Consider the following 23348-nt stretch of genomic DNA (forward strand, 5'->3'; position numbering starts at 1 on the left):
AAAGCTGAGCAAATATTCACAATGAATAAAGTCCACAAAAAAACTTTCTCCTGGTCTTGAAGCTCTCTCAGGAATTGTGATTTCCTCAAAAGCTCTTTTACAGCTTATTGCAAACATTCAATACTCAATATTCATGACTTGGACATGTCTCTTAGTTCTGATTTTTTAGAGAAGTCATATGTCTAAGTGTTATTTTTATTCCTGGAAGAGTTATGTAGTCACTTCTGGACCAAATCCTGATATGCACATTTTACAGGTCAGTTTCCAAGAATAATTTCTGCCACCATTCATATTACTAGAACTCAGCCAGTTAAATATTTTTAAAAAGTCAATGCACATGAATGGATGGTGCAGAGTTGAAGTGAATTTACTACCAAGTTCAAAAAAATATCCAGGGAACATATTTTTTCATGGTGTTTGCCCAGCTTTGTTTGTTAGTGATGTTACAGATAAAGTGTAGATGATTATTCTTTACCAAATCTTTACTGACTCATACCAATGTAAGTGTAACTTAGCTTGCAGGTAGTACATTAAAAAGCATTCTTAACACCAATTTGCATCTCATCTAGGTTAACACAGGCATGTTAGAAAGAATAAGCGAGGGCCACTGCCAGGAGAGACAGCTGGTACACTTATACCAAATCTGGGCATAGAAGAGGAGGTTGATCCAAATGCAGCAGTTTGCTCTGCAGTGGATTTGTGCTGTGGTGTACAGAGACAGTAGAAACAAACAAAATAGTGGAGCCAGAGCCAGTAATAAGAAGCTCTTTGGTTGAGGATTTGAGATACCCACAATGTGGCCTAGGTCAGGTATTTGTAGGATAATCAAGTACGAAAATGTGCTTCAATACTTTTTTTCCCAGGCCTTGTGAAGCCTGGCTATGGCCCTGGCAGAAAGTGTAAATATGTTATAACAAAAGAGTACAAAGCACAGAATAGAGCTCTGTCTGAGCACTCTATCATGCCTTGCATGGTTCTGAAATAGCATACCGATCCCAAGTATTTTTCCCAGTTTTGCAAATTAAGGCCACTTGTTCAGTTTGGAACCTAAATATCAATAGAAAATAATAATAATATAATATAATAATAATAATAATAGTATAATAATAATATAATAGAAAATAAGTCATGTTTGCATCACAGGCTTGAAAGCATTTATGGCCACATCTATATTAGTTATTTTCAAGGGATGCTGGTTATTTTAAAACACAAATGCAAACACACAGAAGTTACTGTGCTGTAGTAATATTTATGAGCAAGTGCCAACACTGTAAAATCCTGGCAACTTGGAAATCAATGAGAGCTTTGCCATTGATCTCCTTGGAGCCAGGATTGATGTTAAAGCTGTTGTTCAGATCAGTGAAGTTAAATTGTGTATAAAAGGTTTGTAGGACTATGATAAAGTCACAAGATCAAAAGCTCATCCTGAGCCTAGAGGTTGATCTGTTTTGAGTGTTTAAGGCATGCCAGTTTTGTAGCCAGTGGCACCCATAGTAGTGATTTGATTGGCATATTGTCTGGCCATTTTTGACTCTCTAGGCTGAAGGCCCAGATAGCATAAGGTATAATGGTTGAGTGGTTGAAGCGCCTCTCAAAGGAACCAGAGATCTGAGTTTGAGTTTTACTTGAGACTTGTGCTACTAAATGGTACCTCTAGCTGATGTAGCTGGACTTTGGACAAGGCGTTTTAATGACTGCAGGACTGGACCCTGGGGCATGTCACAGCACAATTTGTGTTCTGATTACACTTGGTTTTAGGGGTCCCTTTAAGTGAGCCGGAAATGGAGAGAGGACTCCACTTTTACTGTTTTCAAATTCAGCTTGGTTCAGCGTTTAATAGAATTCTTCCTAGTCTGGTCTTATGGTAACTATTTCTTTAAATCTGGGAACATCGAGCACCTAATGTACTCGTGGCCATTTCATATTTGACTGCTTATAAGTACTTTTTGTTCCAATTATTATTCTCCTTACATTTTTCCTTTCATCCTGTTTTGAAGAGGGGGAGGACATGCAGCATCAGAGGAGTACCATTTAAAAGCAGATTTTGCCTTCAGGCAATGATTGTTTATCTTTGCAAATTATAATGTTGAGATCCTCCTGTCATTTTTGCTATACACTTTCATTTTAGATGGATTTGCCAGTGACTCACTGCAATGTGACTGAAACTAACTGCTCTGAAGCTGCTACTGTAACAGTGTTCTTTATGAAGACTAAGAAACTTAAACTGCAAGATATTCTTTGTGGGCAGATGCTTATTGAAATCAAAGGGGTTTTATGCAGATACAGATATCTTCCTGGATAGCTAGAACAGTTTTTATGTGCACTATGACAAAAATCCTACTAAAACAAAATACATATATTTATATTGCCTTAAAGCCCTGGCAAACAGTCAAACCCTAGGTATAAACATTACATTTGGAAGTTTGGGAGGTTAGATTGGGTAAAAAATGGCCTCCCAAACTAACTCAGTGACTCCTCACTTGAATCCTCTTCTTTGCAAATCAATTGCAGAACAGTACAGTCATTCCCAGGATCCCATCTACAGTCACACAGCTTACTTTAAATTGCATGATTGTAGATAAGGCACTGGCTCTACAAATATTCACTGCTGTCAAGAACCTGATCTCTAAGTAAGTTGAGGGGTGGGTTGGGTTGGGGTGGGGGCTAGTAGGTCTGTGGGGGAAAGGGGCTAGTCAGGATCAGTGGTGCTAATGGGTCTGGAGGCAGGGTATTGGGAGGATTGGGGAGCCAGCAGGTCGTCTTATCCCAACCCCACTCCTGGATCCCATTAACCCCTTTGTGGACCTTCTAGCTCCCTGATCCCACCACCCCACTCCCATGGCAGAGCTGCTATCCCATCATTCCTGCCCACCCCTCTCTCCACCCTGACTTACTTAGATTGGGCTCCCTGCGAATGTCTTTAACACTGGCATCAGGGGTGGTTTGGCAGGATCAGAGGCTAATGGATCAGGGTGGGAGGAGCTGGCAGGATCAGGGAGGCTAGTAGGTATGTGGGGGGTGCCTGGTGCCTCTACATAGGTGGTTGTCCCCCTGGTGGGATTGGGGGAAGGGGGTTGTTGAGGGGCTAAGAATAACCTGGTTGCATAGGGGGTGGGTAGGAAAGGTGCAGCCCTGGGGCTGGGGTGAGGGGTTGGGCTTTTCCAGCCCCAGGCTCCATTCAGAATGTGTATGCATATTCAGTAGATCAGTCTAACTATGCCTTATCTAACTGTAGTACACCTCAGGGGAAATTGGGTTGGCCATTCCTTGACCAATTTAATCTTTGGGGAACATTTATATCAGGGTGGGCAATCATTTGGCCCTGGGGGCCACACAGGGAGTTTTGACAAGTTGTCATGGGCTGGGTCAGCACCTCAGGCCCTGCCACCACAACTCACCAAAACTCCCTATCCAGGGCCACAGGTGGGCAGAGAGTGGTGTTTGGGAGAGAGACAGGGGGGTGAAGCCAGGATCATGTACAATGGCCCCGACCTGTGCGGCAGGGGGGGAAGGGAGTCATGGGGGGAAGGTATGTGTGTCTGTGTGTCTGTGCAGGGGGATGCCTGGGTGCTAGGTCCCAGAAGCCAGCAGGGGAGTGAGGGGATGGAGGAGAGGCCAGGAGGCACATGAAGCAGAGCTTGCCTGAGCAGTGTGTGGTTCATGGCTATCCCTGTGGTGCTATGTATGGGGCTGAGCCCCAGCCCATTTGGGTTGGCAGAGTGGGGGAGAGGCAGCTGGGAAATGGAGCCAGAGCCCTGAGTGCTGGGGCAGGAGTCACCCAGCTGAAGCTTCCTCCTGGTCAGGAGCAGCACAGCAGGAGCAGGAGGAGGAGCTGCTGGAGGCACAGGGACTGGAGCAGCACCCACTGGAAGCTGTGCATGGTGGCTGGGGCTGGTCCAGGCCAGAGGTCATGGGCTGGAGCATGGCACGGGCTGCCCTGGGCTGGGTTTGGCCCTATGCGGTGCACTGCAGCGGTAGCTGTGGGCCGGATTCAATCTGCTGGCAGATCTAGCCCACAGTCCGTATTTTGCCCACCCATGGTCTCTACAGTTTGGCACTTTGGCACTTAAATAGTCTTAACTAGGGATATAAGTGTAGGATCAGCACATGGGTGAACCAAGTTAGATCAGGTAGTCATTTTTTTGCCTGATATAACCTTTTAAACCTCTAAGTATATGTACATAGTCAGATTGCAATTTAAATGTAAAATGGATGTTTAGTCCTTCACATGTTAAATGCAAGAAGAAGAAGAAGAAAATGTAATCTTTAGCTTTGAATTGCCCTACTGTTTGCTAGTGTGCATCATAGGATCACAGTAAAGTAGAACTCTTGTGTAGAACTCAGTCTATTTCTCCCATGCTTTCTCACCCTGAATTTAGGTTAACATGGTCTCTGTTGTTTAAACACATTGCTCTGTGTGTCCTACATTTGTTGTTTGTATGACATCATGGTCAGATGAACTCATACCATCTTGTAATTTACTTTGGTTTTGTATATGGTGGTAAATTACACTGCAGCCAGGAAAGGACAGATGCATAACTATTTCAGGGTAGGTCAAGCAATAGGTGGCAATTAATTTGCTTTGCCGATAAGTGGAAGGGCAGAAGGTAAGAGCTATTCTGCCTTTAGCTTATACTTATATTAATTGAGTTTTACCCTGCTATGCCAGTAGATTGAGTAAAGTTAGGGGTTCATGTTATTCATCTATACTTTTTAACACTGGTGTAATGATATTATCTGTTCATGTCCTCAATGTTGCATTGCTATTCTATATTGAATTACAATGAGTGTTTTATATGGCATTCTCATTCAATGTGAAAGACTTGTCACAGCCGGCCTTAGGGAAAAGGGTGCCCTGGGCAAACTTGTATTTTGGCACTTCCCCCGCCCCCAATCCTGTTTCAGAAATAAAGCTGTAATCTCAAAAGTTTTTTTTTATAATTTACTACAAAAAATACAAAAGAGGAAATGACACAAAATTCAGTTCAATTAAACTCAAATAATAAATGATATAATAAAAAGTAACATTATAGCAGTGACAAATAAACTAAATGTTAATTTAAACACTAATATATAACAAAAATAAAAAACTTCGTGTTAACTAAGATTCCAAGACTCAGAAGATGACTCTGCATGCCTTTGCTGCCACAGACTGTTGTTGCTTGTGGCAGGTCTATATTTTGAGCCACAGCCCACTCAATAGACAAGATGGCTAGCAAAGATAGGCTGTCATCTCCCATGGTTGATCACAAATATGTTTTGATAAGCTTCAACTTCGAGAAACTTCATTCACTGCTTGCTATGGGCATGGCTAACAGGATCCTGAATGCTATCCATGTGTTTGGGAACTTGTCATGAAGTTAATTGTTGTAAACAAATTGTAGAACTTCTTGAGGAGCACTACAGTCCGTTGGGAGTAGACTTTGGGGTTAGCCAAGTTCTTTACAGAGGTTGATGCCGTTAATGTCGGAGCTCTCTCCGTATGTCAACGCTTCTTCAAAGTTTCTTTGTCAGGGAGTTGCATCATGTTATGTAGAAAGTCCCAACATTTCTCATGTTGATTAATTTGCTCAAACTGTTCTTCCACAGACAGGCTCACTGTGTCTATAAGCTGGTTGAAAAATTCAAGTGTGAACATGACTCCTGGATTGTTAACTGTTTCAAATTCACATTCGTAGCTTCATTGAAACTTTTTATGATAAACGCTTGGGGCCAGTTTAAACATTAGATCAACACCAAGATTGTGCAATTATCCTGTTTTATCCTTTGCTGTGCTTTGCTTCAGGATATTGAAAGAATTGAAATGACTTAGGCTACTTTTCATGTTGCATGATAATCTGAGACACGTGCTTTCAATCATTCAACTGCTAGGGAAGATTTTGGATTCAAGTCAAAGACCTTGCAGCATAAACAGAAAACATTGTCAGTGGACTCTGAGTAGAACACCCAGCTACCCTTCAGAACTGTTGTTTTCAAGGTTTTCATATAAAAAAAATCATAGAAAAAATGGGAATTCTGCTCATCCGCAGGAAAATGCATGCTTTTTTTTACTCTTAGTGGATCATTGGTCACTAGCAGATCTAATATTTTGAGGGTTAGATTAGGCTATAAAGCAGGATCAGAAATGGCATTGCCAATGATTATAATGGGAATAATTTCACACTATGACTAGTGGTATTATCATTATTCTGGTCCTGATGAAGAATTTCCATTTCATTTTGGGTCTCTTTGTTTCTCTTGCAATGATACCTGGAAGTTGAATTGTGGATCATCTATGCATTTTTCATCTGATGTCTCCTCTGTGACTGTCTTGCTACTACGGTAGTCTGTTGTTAACAGATTTCAAGTATTTTTTCACTGCATGTGCATCTTTTTGTTTCCTGTTCTGCACCCATGACATCCTCTTTGTAGGTACTTGTAACATTTTCTTTCCTTCTAAGTTTTGTGGCTGGTAAAAATAAAAGTAGTATCCTGGCACATGCTTGTATACCCTGGCACATGCTTGGACACTCAAAACAAATGCCCCAGCTCTGGCTTTCCTCCTGCTGCTACACCCTGCCCCTGTGGGGGATGGGGGGAGCAGCTCTGGTATATATTAGAGGAGCGTATTTTTATGAAACAAGGATGTAGTAATACTGGGGTTTACACGTGTGTGTGTGTGTGTCTGTGTGACATCAGCGTTTATGCAGCTTTTCAGTTTTGTACTCTGGTAAGTTGGCAGCAGTGGTCAAGGATGATCACATCCATGGGTCAGGATAGTATGTTACTGCAATAAGTACATTGGGCTAGGAATCTGATTTTAGTTTTCTGAGTTTTAAAAAAATCTGCTGTAATGGAATGGAAATTTGTGAGAACTAAACATTGAGGTTTCAGTTCTAAATATTATGGCTGATTAGTGGAGATCCTGGTTTTCTCTGATTAAAAATATCCAAACCCCCGCCCTCTCCAAAATCCATATTTTTCCATGATTAAAACAAAACACCACTATATATCCTTTTAAAAATATTTTTTATATTTTATCTGATTTTTTTTTTTTATCAGAAAATTTTGGATTTTTCTTTATCAGAGAATACCAAGATCCCTGCTGATTAGCTGCCTGAAGCTGGAGTTCAGATTAGAAATCCAAATTAAATCATAGTAGATAACCATATTTAGGTGTAAGGGGAAGGAGATACATAAATGCCACTGAAATTACTTTCTCAAAGAATACATAGAATAATCTCCCACTCCCCACACCTTTTACCTGGATATTTTTTAATTGTTCCATCACTAAATATACAATACTTTTGGGGTACAATTCTGCAGTCTTTGGCTATGGGATACCTGTTAATACTAATGACACTTTTGCATGTGGATAGGTTCTGGAATATTACCTTCTCAGATGTTAGTATATGCATCAATCAACAGTAATGCGTTATTATTTTTTTGAGTGGCCGCACATCATTGGAGATGTTCTAGAAATTCTTATTGCTATATTGACAAAAGTATTATAACTTACTTTTTGAACTTGCTCATTATTCCTGTTTCATTTTTCTTGATATCATGGACCATCTTTTGAAGTTTCCTATAAGAAATCGAAGGAAACCATATGAAAATTGCATGATATGGTTGATCAGAGGATGAACAAAAGTATACATAAAATATTGAGAATTATTCTCCTTCCAATACGACCTGAATTTAAACACTCTTAGCACTTGCTTACTAAATTGTTCACTTGTTATTTGTGTGTATAGTTTCTCTCTTTTGACATTTTGTGAAAGATTTATCTTTTCACTTGGTCTGGTTTGGTGCATATTAAGCAGTGCATTCAAAGCACGTTGCACTGCTGCAGCCAGCAAGCAACAAGGAAGTTGCTTGGGTTAAAGTGAAATATTCTGCTCCATAAGGAAACATTTTAGAATGGGATTTACAATTTCCTGTCACTAATGTGGTAGTGCTTTTGGGTTTCTAATTGACACAAATGGTTTAGACCAGGGGTTGTCAACCAGGGGTATGCGGGCTGGTCCAAGGGGCATGCATGGGTGGGCGGGGATGAAGTGCTGCTGCCTCCCAGGAGCAGGGCTGGGGCAGGACAAGGGTAGTGGTGCTCTTCTGTGGATCTGGAAAGCTTGCACATAACTGATGTCACGCACCAACACAGTGAGCTTCCCTGCCCAGCAGAAGGGCGCTACTGCCCTCACCCCAGCCCAGTGAGCTTCTGGGAAGCAGCAGCACTCCATCCCCACCTCCCTGCTGAGCATCTGGCCGCACACCCCTCCCCCCCACTTGGCATCCAGCTGTGTGCTATCCCCGCCCCTCCCCCCCACTCAGTCCCCAGCTACTGACGGTGCTTAGACTAAAAAAGGTTGAAAACCCCTGGTTTAGACCAGTATTTACTACTTTGTACTGTGCTCCTCTTTATTAAAACAGAAAAAGTAATAATAAAAAAGTGACCTCCTTCCTGAAATCCCCTTTTTCGCCACTCCCAAACATGTAGTAGTCCTTCTGGGAAGTCATGATCTTGGGCTGACAGCTGATAATTTAGATTATGGGTACATGATTTGATATCTGGGACAAAAGCATCTTTGTCTTTTGCTGAATTAACATCCTTGACTTTAGAAGGAGTATACATGTGGGTAAGGGGATCTGAACTTGGCTCCTAATTTCTATTTGATCAGTTTAGAGCTTGGCTTCATTTTTTTTAAAGGAAAAGGCAACCAGGGTGGCTCCAAGGACATATAATTATTTCTTTGTAAAAATACTGGTTTTATAAAAATCATAGAAATTAAGGGCTGAAAGGGACCTCAAAAGATCATAGAGTCCAACCCCTCTGCTCTGGACAAAAATACTGCTGAGATCAAATGATCCCAGCAAAATTTCTGCCTAGTTTCCTTTTGAAGACTTCCAAGGTTGGGGATTGTACCCCCTCCTTCAGAAGTGTGTTCCAGATTCTGGTCACCCTTATTGTAAAGATCTTCCTTACATCCAGCCTGAAACCATCCTTGAGCAGTTTATGGCTGTTGCTCCTTGTCCTCCCTTGGGGCACCCTAGTGCATAATTTTTCTCCCAGCTTCTAATATTCACTCCTTACATTCTTATAAACGACTACCAAGTCCCCCCTCAGTCGACTCTTCCCCAGGCTGAACAGTCCCAGATCTCTTGGTCTTTTCTCATTTTGTAAGAAACAATGTTGTAAATGTAATAAGGAAATTAAGGGTAGTATACATTCGTATAGAGAGACCATTTTATTTAGTTTTCATTGTTTTTTCCCCCCCAGGGTAGTCAGTCAAGTGAAAAATTGAACTATGCTCAATTTGTCTGATGATTTTATCACAACCAAAAAAGAAAAAATATGCTTTAAAAATGGACTTTCAAACTCCTGCCAAACAATCTTCATTATACATTTTCCACCCCATTCTACATTTTGTTTCACCTTCTTTTATCTCCAAAGCAAAATGATTCCTATTAGGAAGTTGTTGGAGGTTTTGTTTTACCAATTAAAATGGCATTCTACTAATATCTGTTTCTAAAAGCTTTATAATATGGAAGCAGTGTCCCCTCTAAGCTGCACAGGTGCACTCATGCTGCTCTGCCAGGTGTGCCTGCGCAGCTGTGCATGCTGCACAACTTAGAGGGCACGCTGTCTGGAAGTCTTACTCTTCAGAGAAGTACTGAAAGCAGAGTATTAGCTGAACGTTTCTACAATGCAATGTAACTTTCAGGAACTTCTGGCTTTTCTTAAAATGATTAAAATCATTTTCAAGGAAATCAGAATTAGCTCAGACCAAAAACCAAAACAAACAAAGCAAGTAAAACAAAACAAAAACAACTGAAAAGTAAAAGAATTTGTCTATGCCATGTGAGTTTGGGTGTGGGTATGGCTATGCAATTATTGTGTGCCTGTGTCTTGGTTAGGAAACTGAGCTTAAACTAATTTTTTTTCCAATCTTTGCGCAGCAAATCAGTGACAGCTAATCCATATGTGCTTCTCATCTGTGAAATTGGAAGAATAGTACTTAGACTACTGACTTAACAGGAGAGTTGAGAGCCTCCGTTGAATAATATTAAGTATTTTGGGATATCAAAGTGAAAAACAGTATGTAAAGAGTTTAGTTGTTTTTTGTTATCAGCATGACCCTTGTGTGCTGAGTAGAGGTCTTGAGCTTCTTTTCATTAATTGTGACTGTTGGACGTTCTGCAATTTTGAAAATCGTCCTATTTATTCAGGTGACTAAAATATGGCTTTAGGTGCCTTATATGGGTATATGCTCCCCTACTGGAGACTGTATACTAAATAAGGTGAACCTTGCATTACATCAAGTATGGCAAATCTCATGTTTCTGAACTGTTGTCTTCACTTTTATCTTACTCCTAATTAGCAAATAACTTAATCTTACTTTTCAGGTCCTCATCTGAAGAGGAAACCAGGGGAATAACTCTGTTCAATGAATCCAGAACACAATTTACAATGATTAAATAAAAGGCTGTCCTGCTCGTGGCCTGTGTGTTGCATCCGGCCCATAAAGGGTTAATATGCAGTTTATAGTCTTCCATCCAGCTACCGCTACCCCCATAGCTCTGGTTGCTGCAGTGGCAGGGTCTCTGGAACAGGACAGCATGGTGGGAAGCACTAATGTAGTGGGGCCCAAGGCCCAAGAATTGTGTGGTGGGCGGCCTCCAGCCTCTTTGAAGTTGGACAGCCTGATTTTAATATTTCAGTGTTTCTGAAACCACATATGATCAGGTTTAAATATACAGAATAAAGCCAAATATAATTGTTGAAATATTCAGTTCAGCTGGTCCAAAATCCTGGATGCTTATCTGAAATAGCTATTGCTATTGCATTTGCTAATCTGGAATTAACATCCCAGACCAGACTCTTTGATGAGATTTTTGCAAATTTTGTTTCTTGTCATGCTCGAAATGCCTTGAATAGTTGTTCTGAAGAAATTTGGATTTTTGCTTTTAGCCCTACCTGGATCCTGAAATGCCTCTAATTGAAAAATAATTAGGAGAAAAAAAAATAAAATAAAAAAATCAAAGCATTAAATGATTTAGTTTTAATTTTGGAGAATATTTCTTTGCAGAGGATGTTTTTCTTGCAGATGGGCTTGCCAGTCTTTAATCAGAATCAGCATGTAAGCACCAGCTATTTATTGTTCCTTAGAGATATATGCAAACTGAAGTTCAAGTCAACTGTAGATCTGCATTACATATGGAGATTCTGTCATTCATGAATCTTTGTACTGGCAAAATTAAAGCTTTACTTTGAAAAATTCTGCTTTTTGCATGACTCATTTTGCTTCCTATAGTCACGGACAAAATTACTTCCAGCTGCCAGTTCTCAGGATGTGATCACTGTTGTGAGCAGGTTAAAGTTGATCATTGTGACATCATATTTGCATTGAATTACACTGACATTTAAATGAGAAATCTTTCCCCTGCTTATTTCCTGCAAATAGGTTGGAAATAAGTGTGTACATTCAGGTTAAAGCTGAATTCAAAAGTGGCAGGATATGCAATTTCTTATTCTTGCTGTATAACTGGATTTAAGCCTATATAATTTTAGAATTTCACAAATTAATTTTCAGAGATCTTAACCATGTTTTTGCTTCTTTCTTTTCTTTCTTTTCTCAGAACCCATGCTTTACTAGGGCTGTAGCAAAATCAGATGCTGCTGCTTTAAACTTCCTTCTTCACAGAGTTGTAAAGTGGGGCTCCATTACCAGCTAATAATTAACTGCTTGAGATTCCTGAATGTATGTTTTTAACATCATCTATATTTGCCAATATTGCTGATGTCTAAAGGGACGGCAGTCAGAGTAATTCAGGTACATGTTGCATTCCAGCTGGCAAAATTTTAATTAAAAGGCCAAACTAGAGAACTCAGAACACTGAGTATCTCTTTGTTCAAAGTTGATTATGGGTTTGTTATTTAAAGCCAGGCTTGCAGATAAAGATGAAGGCATTCTCTGCTCTATTATTCTTTATCTGAAAACATTTGTGAGAAGTAGGTAGCTGATTGGGATCTTATCCAAAGCCTGTTGACCTCAGTGTACCTTGCATTGGCCTCTGGAGCATAGCCTTTCTTCATGTAGGAACCTCTTTTGCAAAGCTTTGGATTTCTGATAAAGAGATATTTTAAAATTCTCCAATCTTCAGGGAATGTGCCACCAAAGATTCTCCGCCGAATGTGTCCTCTGCCTCCATTCCCCATTTTGTGCCTTGTTTCACAGTGTCTGTGGTACTGGAACAGCTACTGAATTCATCCATCCAGAACAGCCTAGCATAATGTCAGGATTTGATTCCATGCTTCCTATAGCCTGATCAATAGATGGTTATTCTCATCTTTGAATTTTCTTCCCTTAATTGGCATTTGGAAGGCAGTGACTTTATATCTTCATTATTCTCTAATGGTGCCAAACTCCCTGCTTATGCCCCAAAAGGAATGACAATAAGTTACCTCATTTGGCAACATTGCGCATATTTACACATGCATTATTGCACTGTAGTTAGTGTGCATTTAGTTTAGTACTTATAATAACAGGTACTAACTAAATGCAAAGTAACTGGTGCTACTGCGTAATAGCACCGGTGCACGCCTTTAAGTGACATTAGTGCACAGTAGACTAATTCTACTGCATATTAGCATGTCATGGCAAAAGCCATGCTATTGCACTAACGCACAGTAGAATTAGTCTACTGTCCATTTTGCATCTTGTGCAGATGTGCCCATTATTTCCTTTTCTATCAACTCTGTGTTTATGAATTAATTGCTGGGCCCTAAATCTCAAAAGTACAATTATTGACTTATATAAAATACGAATTTCTTTCTAGGTGAAATAATTAAAAAGTTGAGTTAACATAAAGCAGCACCCTTTCCCTTTGCTTATTTCCAGTCAGGTGTCTCCAAACATAGCAGAAGAAATACTGAATGAGAGAATATTGGCTAGCTCCACCCTAGTTTTTATCCTTAATGTCTGGGCAGCTGTTTCTATGTTCAAAACACTCAAACATATGCTAACACTTCGATACTCTTTTAACATGGTAAGATCTACTTAATTTTGTGGTTTACAAAAAGAATAGAGGGGTAGACAGCAAGATGGCAAGCAACTGACTTACCAAAGACCATCATTACAAAACGCTAGCAAAGACAAAACTAGATCCAGGTATCTTGATTTACAATCCTACCCTGGTACTGTGCATCATGTTGCTTCTCAGAAGATCATAGTCTACCTGACCAAAACAGTAAAAATGCAGGAGAAGAAAGGGATTCATTTATGAAGTGGAGAGTTTGAGATGAGACATAGAAGTAATGTGCCTGTGCAGAGCTCTGCTTAGGGGAAAGATGGTAAAAAATAACAGCAGGGCAGATGTCATAGATTCCTAGATGCTAGGGTCGGAAGGGACCTCAACAGATCATCGAATCTGACCCTCTGCCCTGGGCAGGAAAGAGTGCTGGGGTCAGATGACCCCAGCCAGATGCCTATCCAGCCTTCTCTTAAAGACCCCCCGGGTAGAGGAGAGCACCGCCTCCCTTGGAAACCCATTCCAAACTTTGGCCACCCTTACTGTGGACAAGTTTTTTCTGATGTCTAGCCTAAATCTGCTCTCCATGAGTTTGTGACCATTGTTTCTTGTTACCTGAAGGCGTGCCCTAGTGAATAGAGCATCTCCAATACCTTGCTGTGCCCCCTCTAATGAATTTTTAGGTGGCCACAGATTACCTCTCAACCTTCTCTTGCAGAGGCTGAAGAGGTCCAGGTCCCTCAGTCTCTCCTCATAGGGCTTGGCCTGTAAACCCTTAGCCATGTGAGTGGTCCCTCTCTGGACCCTCTCAAGGCTATCCACATCCTTCTTAAAGTACAGCGCCCAAAACTGGACACAGTACTCCAACTGCAGTCTGTCCAATGCCGCATAAAGGGGAAGCATCATCCCCTTGGTTCTATTTGTCATGCAGCTGGTGCAGTTAGCTTTGCTGATGATTTTGTCACACAGACGACTTATGTTCATCTTGGAGTCCGCTATGACTCTGAGATTGCTTTCTGCTTCTGTGCTGCTGAGAGGGTCATTTCCTAGTCAGTAGGTGTGCTGGATATTTTTACGCCCTAGGTATAGCACTCTGCACTTGTCCGTGTTGTACTGCATCCTGTTGTGTTCTGCCCACTTTTCCAACCTGTCCAGGTTTTCCTGCAATCGTTTCCTACCCTCCATAGTGTGCACTTCACTCCACAAATTAGTATCATCTGCAAACTTAGACAGAGTACACTTCACACTCACATCCAAGTCACCGATGAAGACATTGAAGAGTACGGGTCCAAGTCCTGTGGGACCCCAGTACCCACATCCTTCCAGGTCAGTACTGACCTGTCTACTACCACTTTCTGCATGTGACCCTTAAGCCAATTTGCCACCTACCAGACTGTGTAAACGTCTGTCACAACTCTTAATTTATTTATGAGAACGGGATGAGATACCATATCAAAGGCCTTCCTAAAATCCAGGAAAATGACATCCACCTCTACTCCTGCATCTAAGTGTTTTGTGACCTGGTCATAAAACAAAACCAGGTTAGTTAGGTATGATCTACCTGCTATGAATCTATGCTGGTTGCCCTGCTGCATTATTTTTCCGGCTGGACTCCCACAAATACAATCCTTAATCTTTTCAAAGACTTTTCCAAGGATGGATGTGAGACTGACTGGCCTATAATTACTCAGATCTTCCTTCCTCCCCTTCTTGAAAAGAGGGATGACTTTGACCCTTTTCCAGTCTTCTGGGACCTGGCACGAGTGCCACGAGTGCTCAAACAGCTGTGCCAGTGGTTCTGCTATGACACTGGCCAATTCCTTCAGCACTTTCAGATGCAGCTTAGCTGGGCCTGCTAACTTGAACACATCCAGTCCATCCAAGTGACTCTGCACCAAGTCAGCGACAACAGTTGGTAGGCTGGTGTCCTTCTGATGCCCATCTAAGAACCTGTTAGGGGATTTATCTTGACCCTTGTTCAACAACACAGAGGCAAAAAACTGAAGAGCTCAGCTCATTGAAGAGCTCAGGCTTGTCCCACCTGTCTGTCACTAATTGCTTCTGCTTGTTCAGTAGGCGTCCTATGCTGCCCTCTGCCTTCCTCTTACTCCCTACATACCTAAAAAAAAGACTTTTTGTTGTCTTTAATTTGTGTTGCCAGCCTCAGCTCTATAGTTGCCTTGGCCTTTCTAACTGCCTCCCTATAAGTGCGGGCCAAGTAGGTATTCTCCTCCTTGGTAGCTTCCCCCTGCTTCCACCACTTATATGCCTCCATTTTTTTTTAGCCTTTTAGGCTCCCCTGGATTTTTATGTTTAGCCAAGGAAGTTTTTGGTCCCTTTTCCCCCTTTCCCTCGCGCTGGGATCGTCTTCCTCTGTTCCTGAAGGCTCGCTTCCTTTAGAAATGACCACCCTTCCTCGAATCCCATCTCACCAATGCTCCTATCCTGCAGTGTGTCATTAACTAAACTGAGCCCACTGAAGTTAGCCTTCCTAAAATCAAGCACTTCCACCCTACTAGTTATCTTGCCCACTCTATGCTGTATGGTGAATTCAGTTGATTGGTGGTCACTGTCCCCAAGGTGACCATTAATCTGCAGTTCCCCTACCAGGTCCTCCCCCGTAGCCATCACCAAGTCCAGTAAGGCATTCCCCCTAGGGGGACGGTATACCTCCTGCATTAAGTAAAGGTCCTTGACACAGGTTAAGATTTGGCTGAGGGTTAAAAAACTACATGAACAGTTGGATTTGGCTGATTGCTTTTCCCAGAAGATGTAAGGGTAGCAGATGTCATTTCCATCTGAAGGTTGGTTATCTACTGTGGTCTAATTCTAATTTTATTTCTAAGGCACTGAAGAGCCATCTTATTTCACTCTTCTTGAGTCCCTGAAAAACCATTAACAAGTAATGTTAGATATGCTTTACCTTGGCTTTAAGACTACATCATAAAAAGCAGCAGGCAGGAAGAGGACCTACCCACTTTTTGTAGCAATGGTTTTTCAGACCTTATGTAACATAAAAGAGTATTATGTTTCAGGTTCCTAAACACCACTTAAGTATCTTTAGCAGTGAAATAAGATTTGGGTCCTTGTGTCCCACAGCCTTTCTTATACATTTGTTCTTAAAAAGAGAGATACTATTCTGCCACAGGGAACTCATTTTTCCATTTCTTCTTTTATGACATATACTATATAGAATAGTATTTTCCAAGTGGATGATGAGAAGAAAGGTGTAACTAGCTAGGATGTGTATGAATAGGGTGGCCACTGGTTCCTAATTGGGCCAGGACAGTCCCAAAATGGAAAGTCCTGGTCCCAGGCTGAATGACTCCAGGACAGCATTTGTCCCAGATTCCCTGTTCAATGGAAAGATGGTGATGGGGGGAGTGATGCCAAGCCCAGGTTTGGTGGCGGTGGCAGCCAGGAGGTTACAGAGGTAGCAGTAAGCAGGGCTGGAGCTAGCTGGACACAGGACACCTCTGGAGCAAGGTTTGTGGTGCAACCTGTCCCTGGCATGTGGGGCACTACCCCCTGCCTCTGTGGTGCTGGAGGGGCTGCTGCTGTCCACTTGCCCCTATTGTTCTTTGACTGCTTGGGTAGGCTGCATGGGGGCTGTGGGTGACCCGTTCTCTTGGGCTTCTGGTGGCAGTGATAGTGTGGGGGGAGGGGAAGGGAGAAGGTGGAAGGAATACATTTTCCCTCCCTTGTGGGCTTGGGATGGGTAATGGGGATGCACCACCCCACCCCCTGCTTGGCTGCTGGCCTCATGTGTCTTGCTTTTGCATTTTGAAAAGGCGGTCATCCTGCATGTAGCAGGCTGAAAAGCTGTAAGGAAAGAGGGGCAGAAGACAAATCAATCTCATGGGCCCTGTGTAAATAGTCTTTTCTTTAGCATCCACTCTCTGAAGTATGGTAGTAATCACTCTCAGTATGACACTTCTTATGTTCTTAAGATTCATCATTGTAAATGTGCAGGATCCAGAAAGAACTTGTTTGAGCTATGTAAATGTCCAGCTGTACCCAAGGACCACCCAGACTTCCCCCTAAGTTATTGCTGAGCATGTGAATAATAAGTGTGAAATGGAAATGATTTCCCTTATACACATCAACATTATTTCCTGTGGCACGTTATTCACACACACAGTATGCTGAAAGACTGATATACAATGGTATACCTCTGGTATACAAACCATCTTTCAAATGCTTTCCACAGGTAAAATAAAAAGCCAGTGGTACATATGAGGAATTAGCTATGTAATATGTTTCCCAGGAAGTTTTGAAACAAGACCAAGAGTCCATTTGTTGAGAGAGAGGGAAGAGTGTTTCATTTTAGTGAGCTCTGTCTAATAGAGCAATACTTCCTTCAGCTACACAGTGGATGTAATCAGATCCTGTATCTTCTAGTATTAATAATTTGTTTGCACTTCAAAAATATACCGAGGCAAACAGCAGGGTTTTTGTGTGTGTCAGGGCAGTTGGTGTGTAAGGAGTTCCCGAGTTGCGCAAAAAATCTTTGCTCAAAATAGAGATGAGTGAAGTCAGAACTGGGTGTGGAGCTGATGAGGGAAATGTTTTTTTGGAGCAATTCCAACAGCAGAATCACTTATGGGAGTGGTAATGAAACTTAACAAAGCACAAAACATTAGACATGAATCACTGGCACAGGAAGGTATGTAATGGTGTTTCCAGGAATACTTTTTTATCTGTCAGGAATATTGTAAGAATATAAGACTCAAAAATCCCTGCCTCTAGAACTGGAATTTGCAGTGGTTGCTGAATTATCTGTTGTATTCCTGGAAAGATCCTAACTTTGAAAATAAAGCCAAATGAGTAACAGACAGCTATGTTTGTGGAATAGGCCCCAGGTTTCTAGTTACAAAGGCCACCATATTGAAGAGGGTCTGCTCTGGCAGAAAGGGGAGAAACCTGTGCAGGTCCCAAGGGAGTCTGTGGAAGCTACTGTGAGGTTGGTATCAAACAAACTAAGTAGTCTGTCTCCTAAATTATATTATTATTTTTATTTTGCTATAACATTATGATCCAGTTTAAACTAACAGAAAAAGAGAGAGAGAAAAAAATATCACAGTAAGTGGGTCTCTCAACTACAAGATAATCCCTCTTTATTCCTGGGTTCAGCCTCCAATACTTCCCCAGCATAACTGCTTCTAACTGATCCTTTAAATTCTGCATGTAAAATGTCCCATATCTTAAAAATACAGAAACTGCTGGTGCTCACTTACAAATGCTATGTGCCCACATTGAAGGTGTCCCTCTACTGGCTTATTAGAATAGCATATCCCTGTGCTTAAGTAGAAAACATATAATGAATGTATTTTTAGCCAAGCAACTATAATAGTTAAGGAACCTGAGGTGAAGTCACCAGAAATATATCACATTATCTACTTAATTGTGCCATTCTGGCATTGTGGTAACATCGGCATTGTCCTATGGGAGTTATTGAAATCAACTTTGTTTCAAGGACGCTGAATGCTTCCTTGGCATGTCAGAGAAGTGTGTCTGTGTTGGCGTATCAAAATAAATCTGTAAGCTACTTTGGAGTGAATGTTCTCTGCACTGAGACAAGAAGCGTATGCTTTTAAGAATTAAATATTTTATTGAAATATTGCATGATGCACAAACCAGAACTGTTTGATCTGCCAACTACAGTGCAAAACCCACCTTTCCAAAAAGGGGGATGAATTTATATGGCTGCAGCTACAACCTAGATCTTCTTACAAAAATGGTGGCTACTTTCCTTTAGCGAGGCTAGTGCCACGGGATGACATTTGACCTGCCATTTTGGGCACGATGTACATCCTTATAGGGACATGGGAACAGCAGCACATTTGCTTTCCCTTGTGCTATAGGAGAGGGTGGACAAATAAGGGACTTTTTGTTTACTCCCTCAACTCTGCTCAGTTTGCTTCCCCTGGAAGTGGGCAGTAGGAAGAGAGATTTAATAAAGGCAAATTGGGAATGAGAACTTGACATTTGCATAAACCATAAAGGTGGTACTGAAAAAAAGTCCAGTGGAAGACAGGAAAGAAGGGGAAATATAAGGGAAGTAGAAGAATAGAACGGAAGTTGTAGGAACATTATAAAATAAAATAAAATAAGAAATAAATCTGTAGCCATAATGAATTTAAATACAAATACAGGCAGTCCTTGACTTGCAACGTTTTGAGTTACAACGTTTCACACTTGTAACATTTATAAATTGACACCCTGTTTCAACTTTATGATGTCAGTTTAGACTTTACAACACTTCATCTGATGTGATGCCACACCAGCAAATGATTTTGCTGCATTGCTCATTTCCCTGGAGAACATCTCTTCAAACTTCCTCGGACACTTTCTTTAAGAAAGCAGACAAGACTCCAGAAAAACCTGCAGCCAGGACTCCTGAGAAGACTCCAGCCAAGAGCCCTTCAAAAAGTCCAGCAAAGTCACCTCAAAGAAGTCCTTCCAAATCAACATGATTGCTATTTCCAATATAAATACATTAATGTAGCTGTATTACTCATCTATAATTGTTCGAGTACAAAATTTTGGGATATTTTTGGTGAAAATAGGGTGTTGGGCCCTGGTTCAGGAACCAATCCCCATTTATAACATTGTTTTGTATGGGAAAAATGGTTCCAAGTTGCAACGTTTCGACTTAAGACGCAGTTTTCAGGAACCAATTGTGTCGTAAGTCTGAGGACTGCCTGTACATAGATTGCAATGTGAAATGTTGCAGAAGAAAAAACATGCCAGGCCCCTTCTGCTGTTGTTCTTTACACAGAGAAGTCATTCCAACACTTCCTCTTCCAGCTGGTATTTATCTGTTTATTTTGGTTGGGCTTTCTATAAGCTTTTCAATTTTATAAACAAGTAGGCAGGTGAATAGTTAAGAAAGGTTTATTGTTCTTGGACAAAGGCAGAGAGCAGTTTTTGCCATGAATAAAGCTTGCTTCCTCTGTAGAACAATTGTAAATGTTTTGCTTAAAACTTGGAAAAGTTTAAAGACTGCATGTCTCACCATCCTAACAAGCCAAGATCATGTGCCACCTCTGTCAGTGTGCTTCTACCCAAATCATGGTCACAGATAGGTCTCTGTGCACAGGTACTGTTTTCAGTGAAACATCTGAATCCATGTTCATTTTTTTTTCCTTGATGAAGTAAATACAAAGCCCTTATTAGCTGCTGGTTTTCAACAGTCTAAAATGACCCTACTTTAAAATAATAGAAATAATAGAAGAGTCATGACAGACAAACGCACATGATAAACAGCAAAATAACAGACACCGTTATCAATTTTTCAAGACCTGAAGTTCAGTATAAGCCAAATTCAAATGTCCAAATGTGGCTGACCCTGAATTTCCCTCTTCAGGCTTCTTTCAGTTCTACTTGGGGTATGTCTATACTACAGCAGCAGTATGTCCTTGCAGGAATACTTCTGATTATGCCCTACCTATCTGCTCACAAGCTCCAAACCCTGAAGCACGCTTGTGCAGCCACGCTGGGGTCTTCCCCTTGCTCTCAAGACCTCAGTTTCCAAAAGACTTGAGAGCAGCTACTGGAGATAATCCTGGAACAGTGCCACTCAGGTAGTAATTTGGATTTGGAGCAGGTGGGTAGGGCATATAGGGAGTGTCCCTTATCTGATTATGCTGCCACTATTTTTTTAAGTATCCCTGTAGACTTCATCGAAGTGGCATTTTGGGGAAAGTATAAAATTCTGAAAATATTATCCTCTGATTTTACTATCTTGCCCATACTTCCACACTGTGCTATCTAGAATGTGAACACAGACTGTTGTTTGAAAAGAATTGTGCTTCAGTTTGGATCAAGGTCGTTACTATTCTATTAGGATTCCTCTGTGTGACTGTTGGACATGTCAAAATGCTGGCATGTAGCTACTGTGTGCATATGAAACCGGTTTCTTAAGATTCTCCTTGTTCATTGGGAGAGATCTGAAAGCTGTAAAGAGAGAGAGAAAGTGAAAGTCTATGCTAACTTTCAGGAAGAAATCAGACAGGCACCTAACCCTTTCCCATCTTTCAATAGAGGGGAAGCTGATATAACTTCCTCCCTTGCCTCCATTGCATTGATGGGATTTAGCAAAGGGAAGTGGAAATAAATCTTTGATTTTTGTCAGATTTTTTTTGTTTTGCTTCAATGCCACCATAGTCACCTCACTTTTTAATAACTTGCTATTCTGACAAAAAACACTGTGTACATTTTGCACCTTTGTTTACAGAGTATACACAATGGCCCAGAGAGGCTAAATATTGAATATATTTTATCTCTATGTGTCCTCTAGGTAATCTTGACAAACAGGCTGCTAGTCACACTTATACAAGTACTAACCTGAAATTTAAAGTTTCTCTATTTTGAAAATGTGGGCTCAAGTTTTAGTATGATGGCAAAGCAAGAGGTATTGCCAAAATCATCGAATTTGGTCAATAGCTAATGGTGTCTTTCTACTAATTTTCAAACAGAAAACCTAGTTCTCTTGGCAATGCTATATTACAACCTGCATATAAAAGCTAATTATTATAATATGCACAGTGTGACTAATGGAGTTGTACTCGTTTTGTCAATGGATGCTATGGTGTGAAAGAGTATTGTTTTTCCTGATGACAGCTTCCTACATTCTGAATTGGGACAGGAAGTTGTGTGTGCTTCAGCCAAGCAGAAATTGGCTGCTCCTTAGATGAAATGTTTGTGTGGGTTTTTTGGAAATCTACTGTATTCTGCTTAATGATTTCAAAGCAGCAGAATGAAATGAAAGGCATTAATGGTCACCTTACAACAAATATTAAACAAATCAAAACTCACTCAGCTCCAGGCTTACATGAAGGACTAACATTACTATACTAAAGGGTATGGCAGAGCAGATATAATTGTTCAAAGGAGTTTGTATTGCTCTTCAAAAAAGGAAAGAAAAAAAAAGGGAAGTACAAAGTCACTGGAGGGGAACCAATAAAGAAAATGCATAGTAGACAGGTAGAGAATTATAACCTATTGAGCCTGACATCACTTTTAATCACAGTCCTACAGGCATTTTTGAATAATGACATAACCTTCCTCTCCTCCTTAAAGGTATGTGAGTTGAAAACATAGCATGACTCTATGAGGAAATAGAAAGTGATACAAAGAGTAAGGAGGCTAAAGGAAATAATCTGTTGTTCATAAATATTTTAAATGTTGTGTGTGAATTGAGCAATTGAAAATGAAGGATTAATATCACTGGTTTGAGATTGGCATAGCATGGACCCTAATAAACCTCTATTCTCTTGCTTTCTTGTTCCACTTCAGTTTGAATCTGGCCTTGTCAATTTAGCCTTGGGCATTTAGCTCGGGCAGCAACTAAAAATCCATCCTGAATTATACAGAGGTATTGGATTCGGTAATATGTTTATGTTTAGGCACATCTTAAGCATTTTGCTACATTATGGTCCTGATATTGTAAACAAGAAAGAACTGAAATGAGACCTTCAAATTCCCTCATGATCTGAAACACCTGCAGCTTCTGCCTAAGTATAATGTTTTTTACAAAGTAATCAAGGTAGACTAATATATGAACCCTGAAAACACATAGCAGTTCCCCATCCCTTAACAGATAAAATGTTTTGGTTTTATTGTGGGGTGTTTTTATGAACAGAACAGTAAGGCTCGGTCTACATTAGAAAATGAATTATGTTTAAAAAAAGTCCTATTTTACTCCATCTTAAACTGAACATGTGTAGCGGCTGTAGAAGCTATGCAAAATGATGGTCAGAATCCAGATCAAAAACCACATCTGATATCTGAAGTAACACATAGTGCAGCATTCAGATGAGGCACTAAACTGAGGTCCCCCTGGCCTATCCCCAGATGTTCTGGAAGTGAAAGATTCTATATCCAAAGGGGAAACCCCCCCCTCAAATATTTTACTTCCAGCCAACATTCTCAATTTTGGTAAAGGGGTACAAATGGACAAGTAAGTCAGTGCTAGGAACGCTGAAAACAGGTGTCATAAAAACAATGGAACATATGACTTTTAGGCACTTTCTACAAGGCAAGATTCCTTACAAATCAGTTAAATTACATGCTCAGGAAAGTACTCCACAGCGTGAGTCAAATCAGTAGAATCTGGACTTCTGCATACTTAAGGAACATGCACGTAGCTGGATGCTAGGCATAGCTTAAATTTGTCTTTGACAGCCAGCTCCTTCCTTCCTTAGTGTCTGAATTGGATTCTTTGTCTTTCGTTCTTTTAGGCAGCACTGTCTTGTGTCATTGAGCTGGGAAAAGATTAGTTTTTTCTCTGGTCCTGGACTCAAGGAAATTTTTTTTTAAAATTTTCAGTAAGAATT

General features: G+C 40.8%; 1 protein-coding gene across 4 annotated transcripts in view; it reads right to left on the minus strand.

Moving 5' to 3' along the window:
• BLNK (B cell linker) overlaps positions 1 to 23348 on the minus strand; it is a 156265-nt gene that overhangs the window by 44036 nt on the left and 88881 nt on the right. For 2 of the 4 annotated variants that reach the window (XM_090057566.1, XM_090057569.1), the window contains 2 exons: positions 7499 to 7564; positions 991 to 1047 (listed from right to left, as the gene is read on the minus strand). In XM_090057566.1, the coding sequence (XP_089913692.1) occupies positions 991 to 1047; positions 7499 to 7564 (123 nt within the window). The remainder of the gene's footprint in view (positions 1 to 990; positions 1048 to 7498; positions 7565 to 23348) is intronic. The other 2 variants (XM_090057567.1, XM_090057570.1) reach the window with 1 other exon arrangement.

This window comes from Crocodylus siamensis, chromosome 7 (assembly GCF_052110815.1).
Source record: "Crocodylus siamensis isolate JL-2025a chromosome 7, ASM5211081v1, whole genome shotgun sequence".
Lineage (NCBI taxonomy): Eukaryota > Metazoa > Chordata > Crocodylia > Crocodylidae > Crocodylus > Crocodylus siamensis.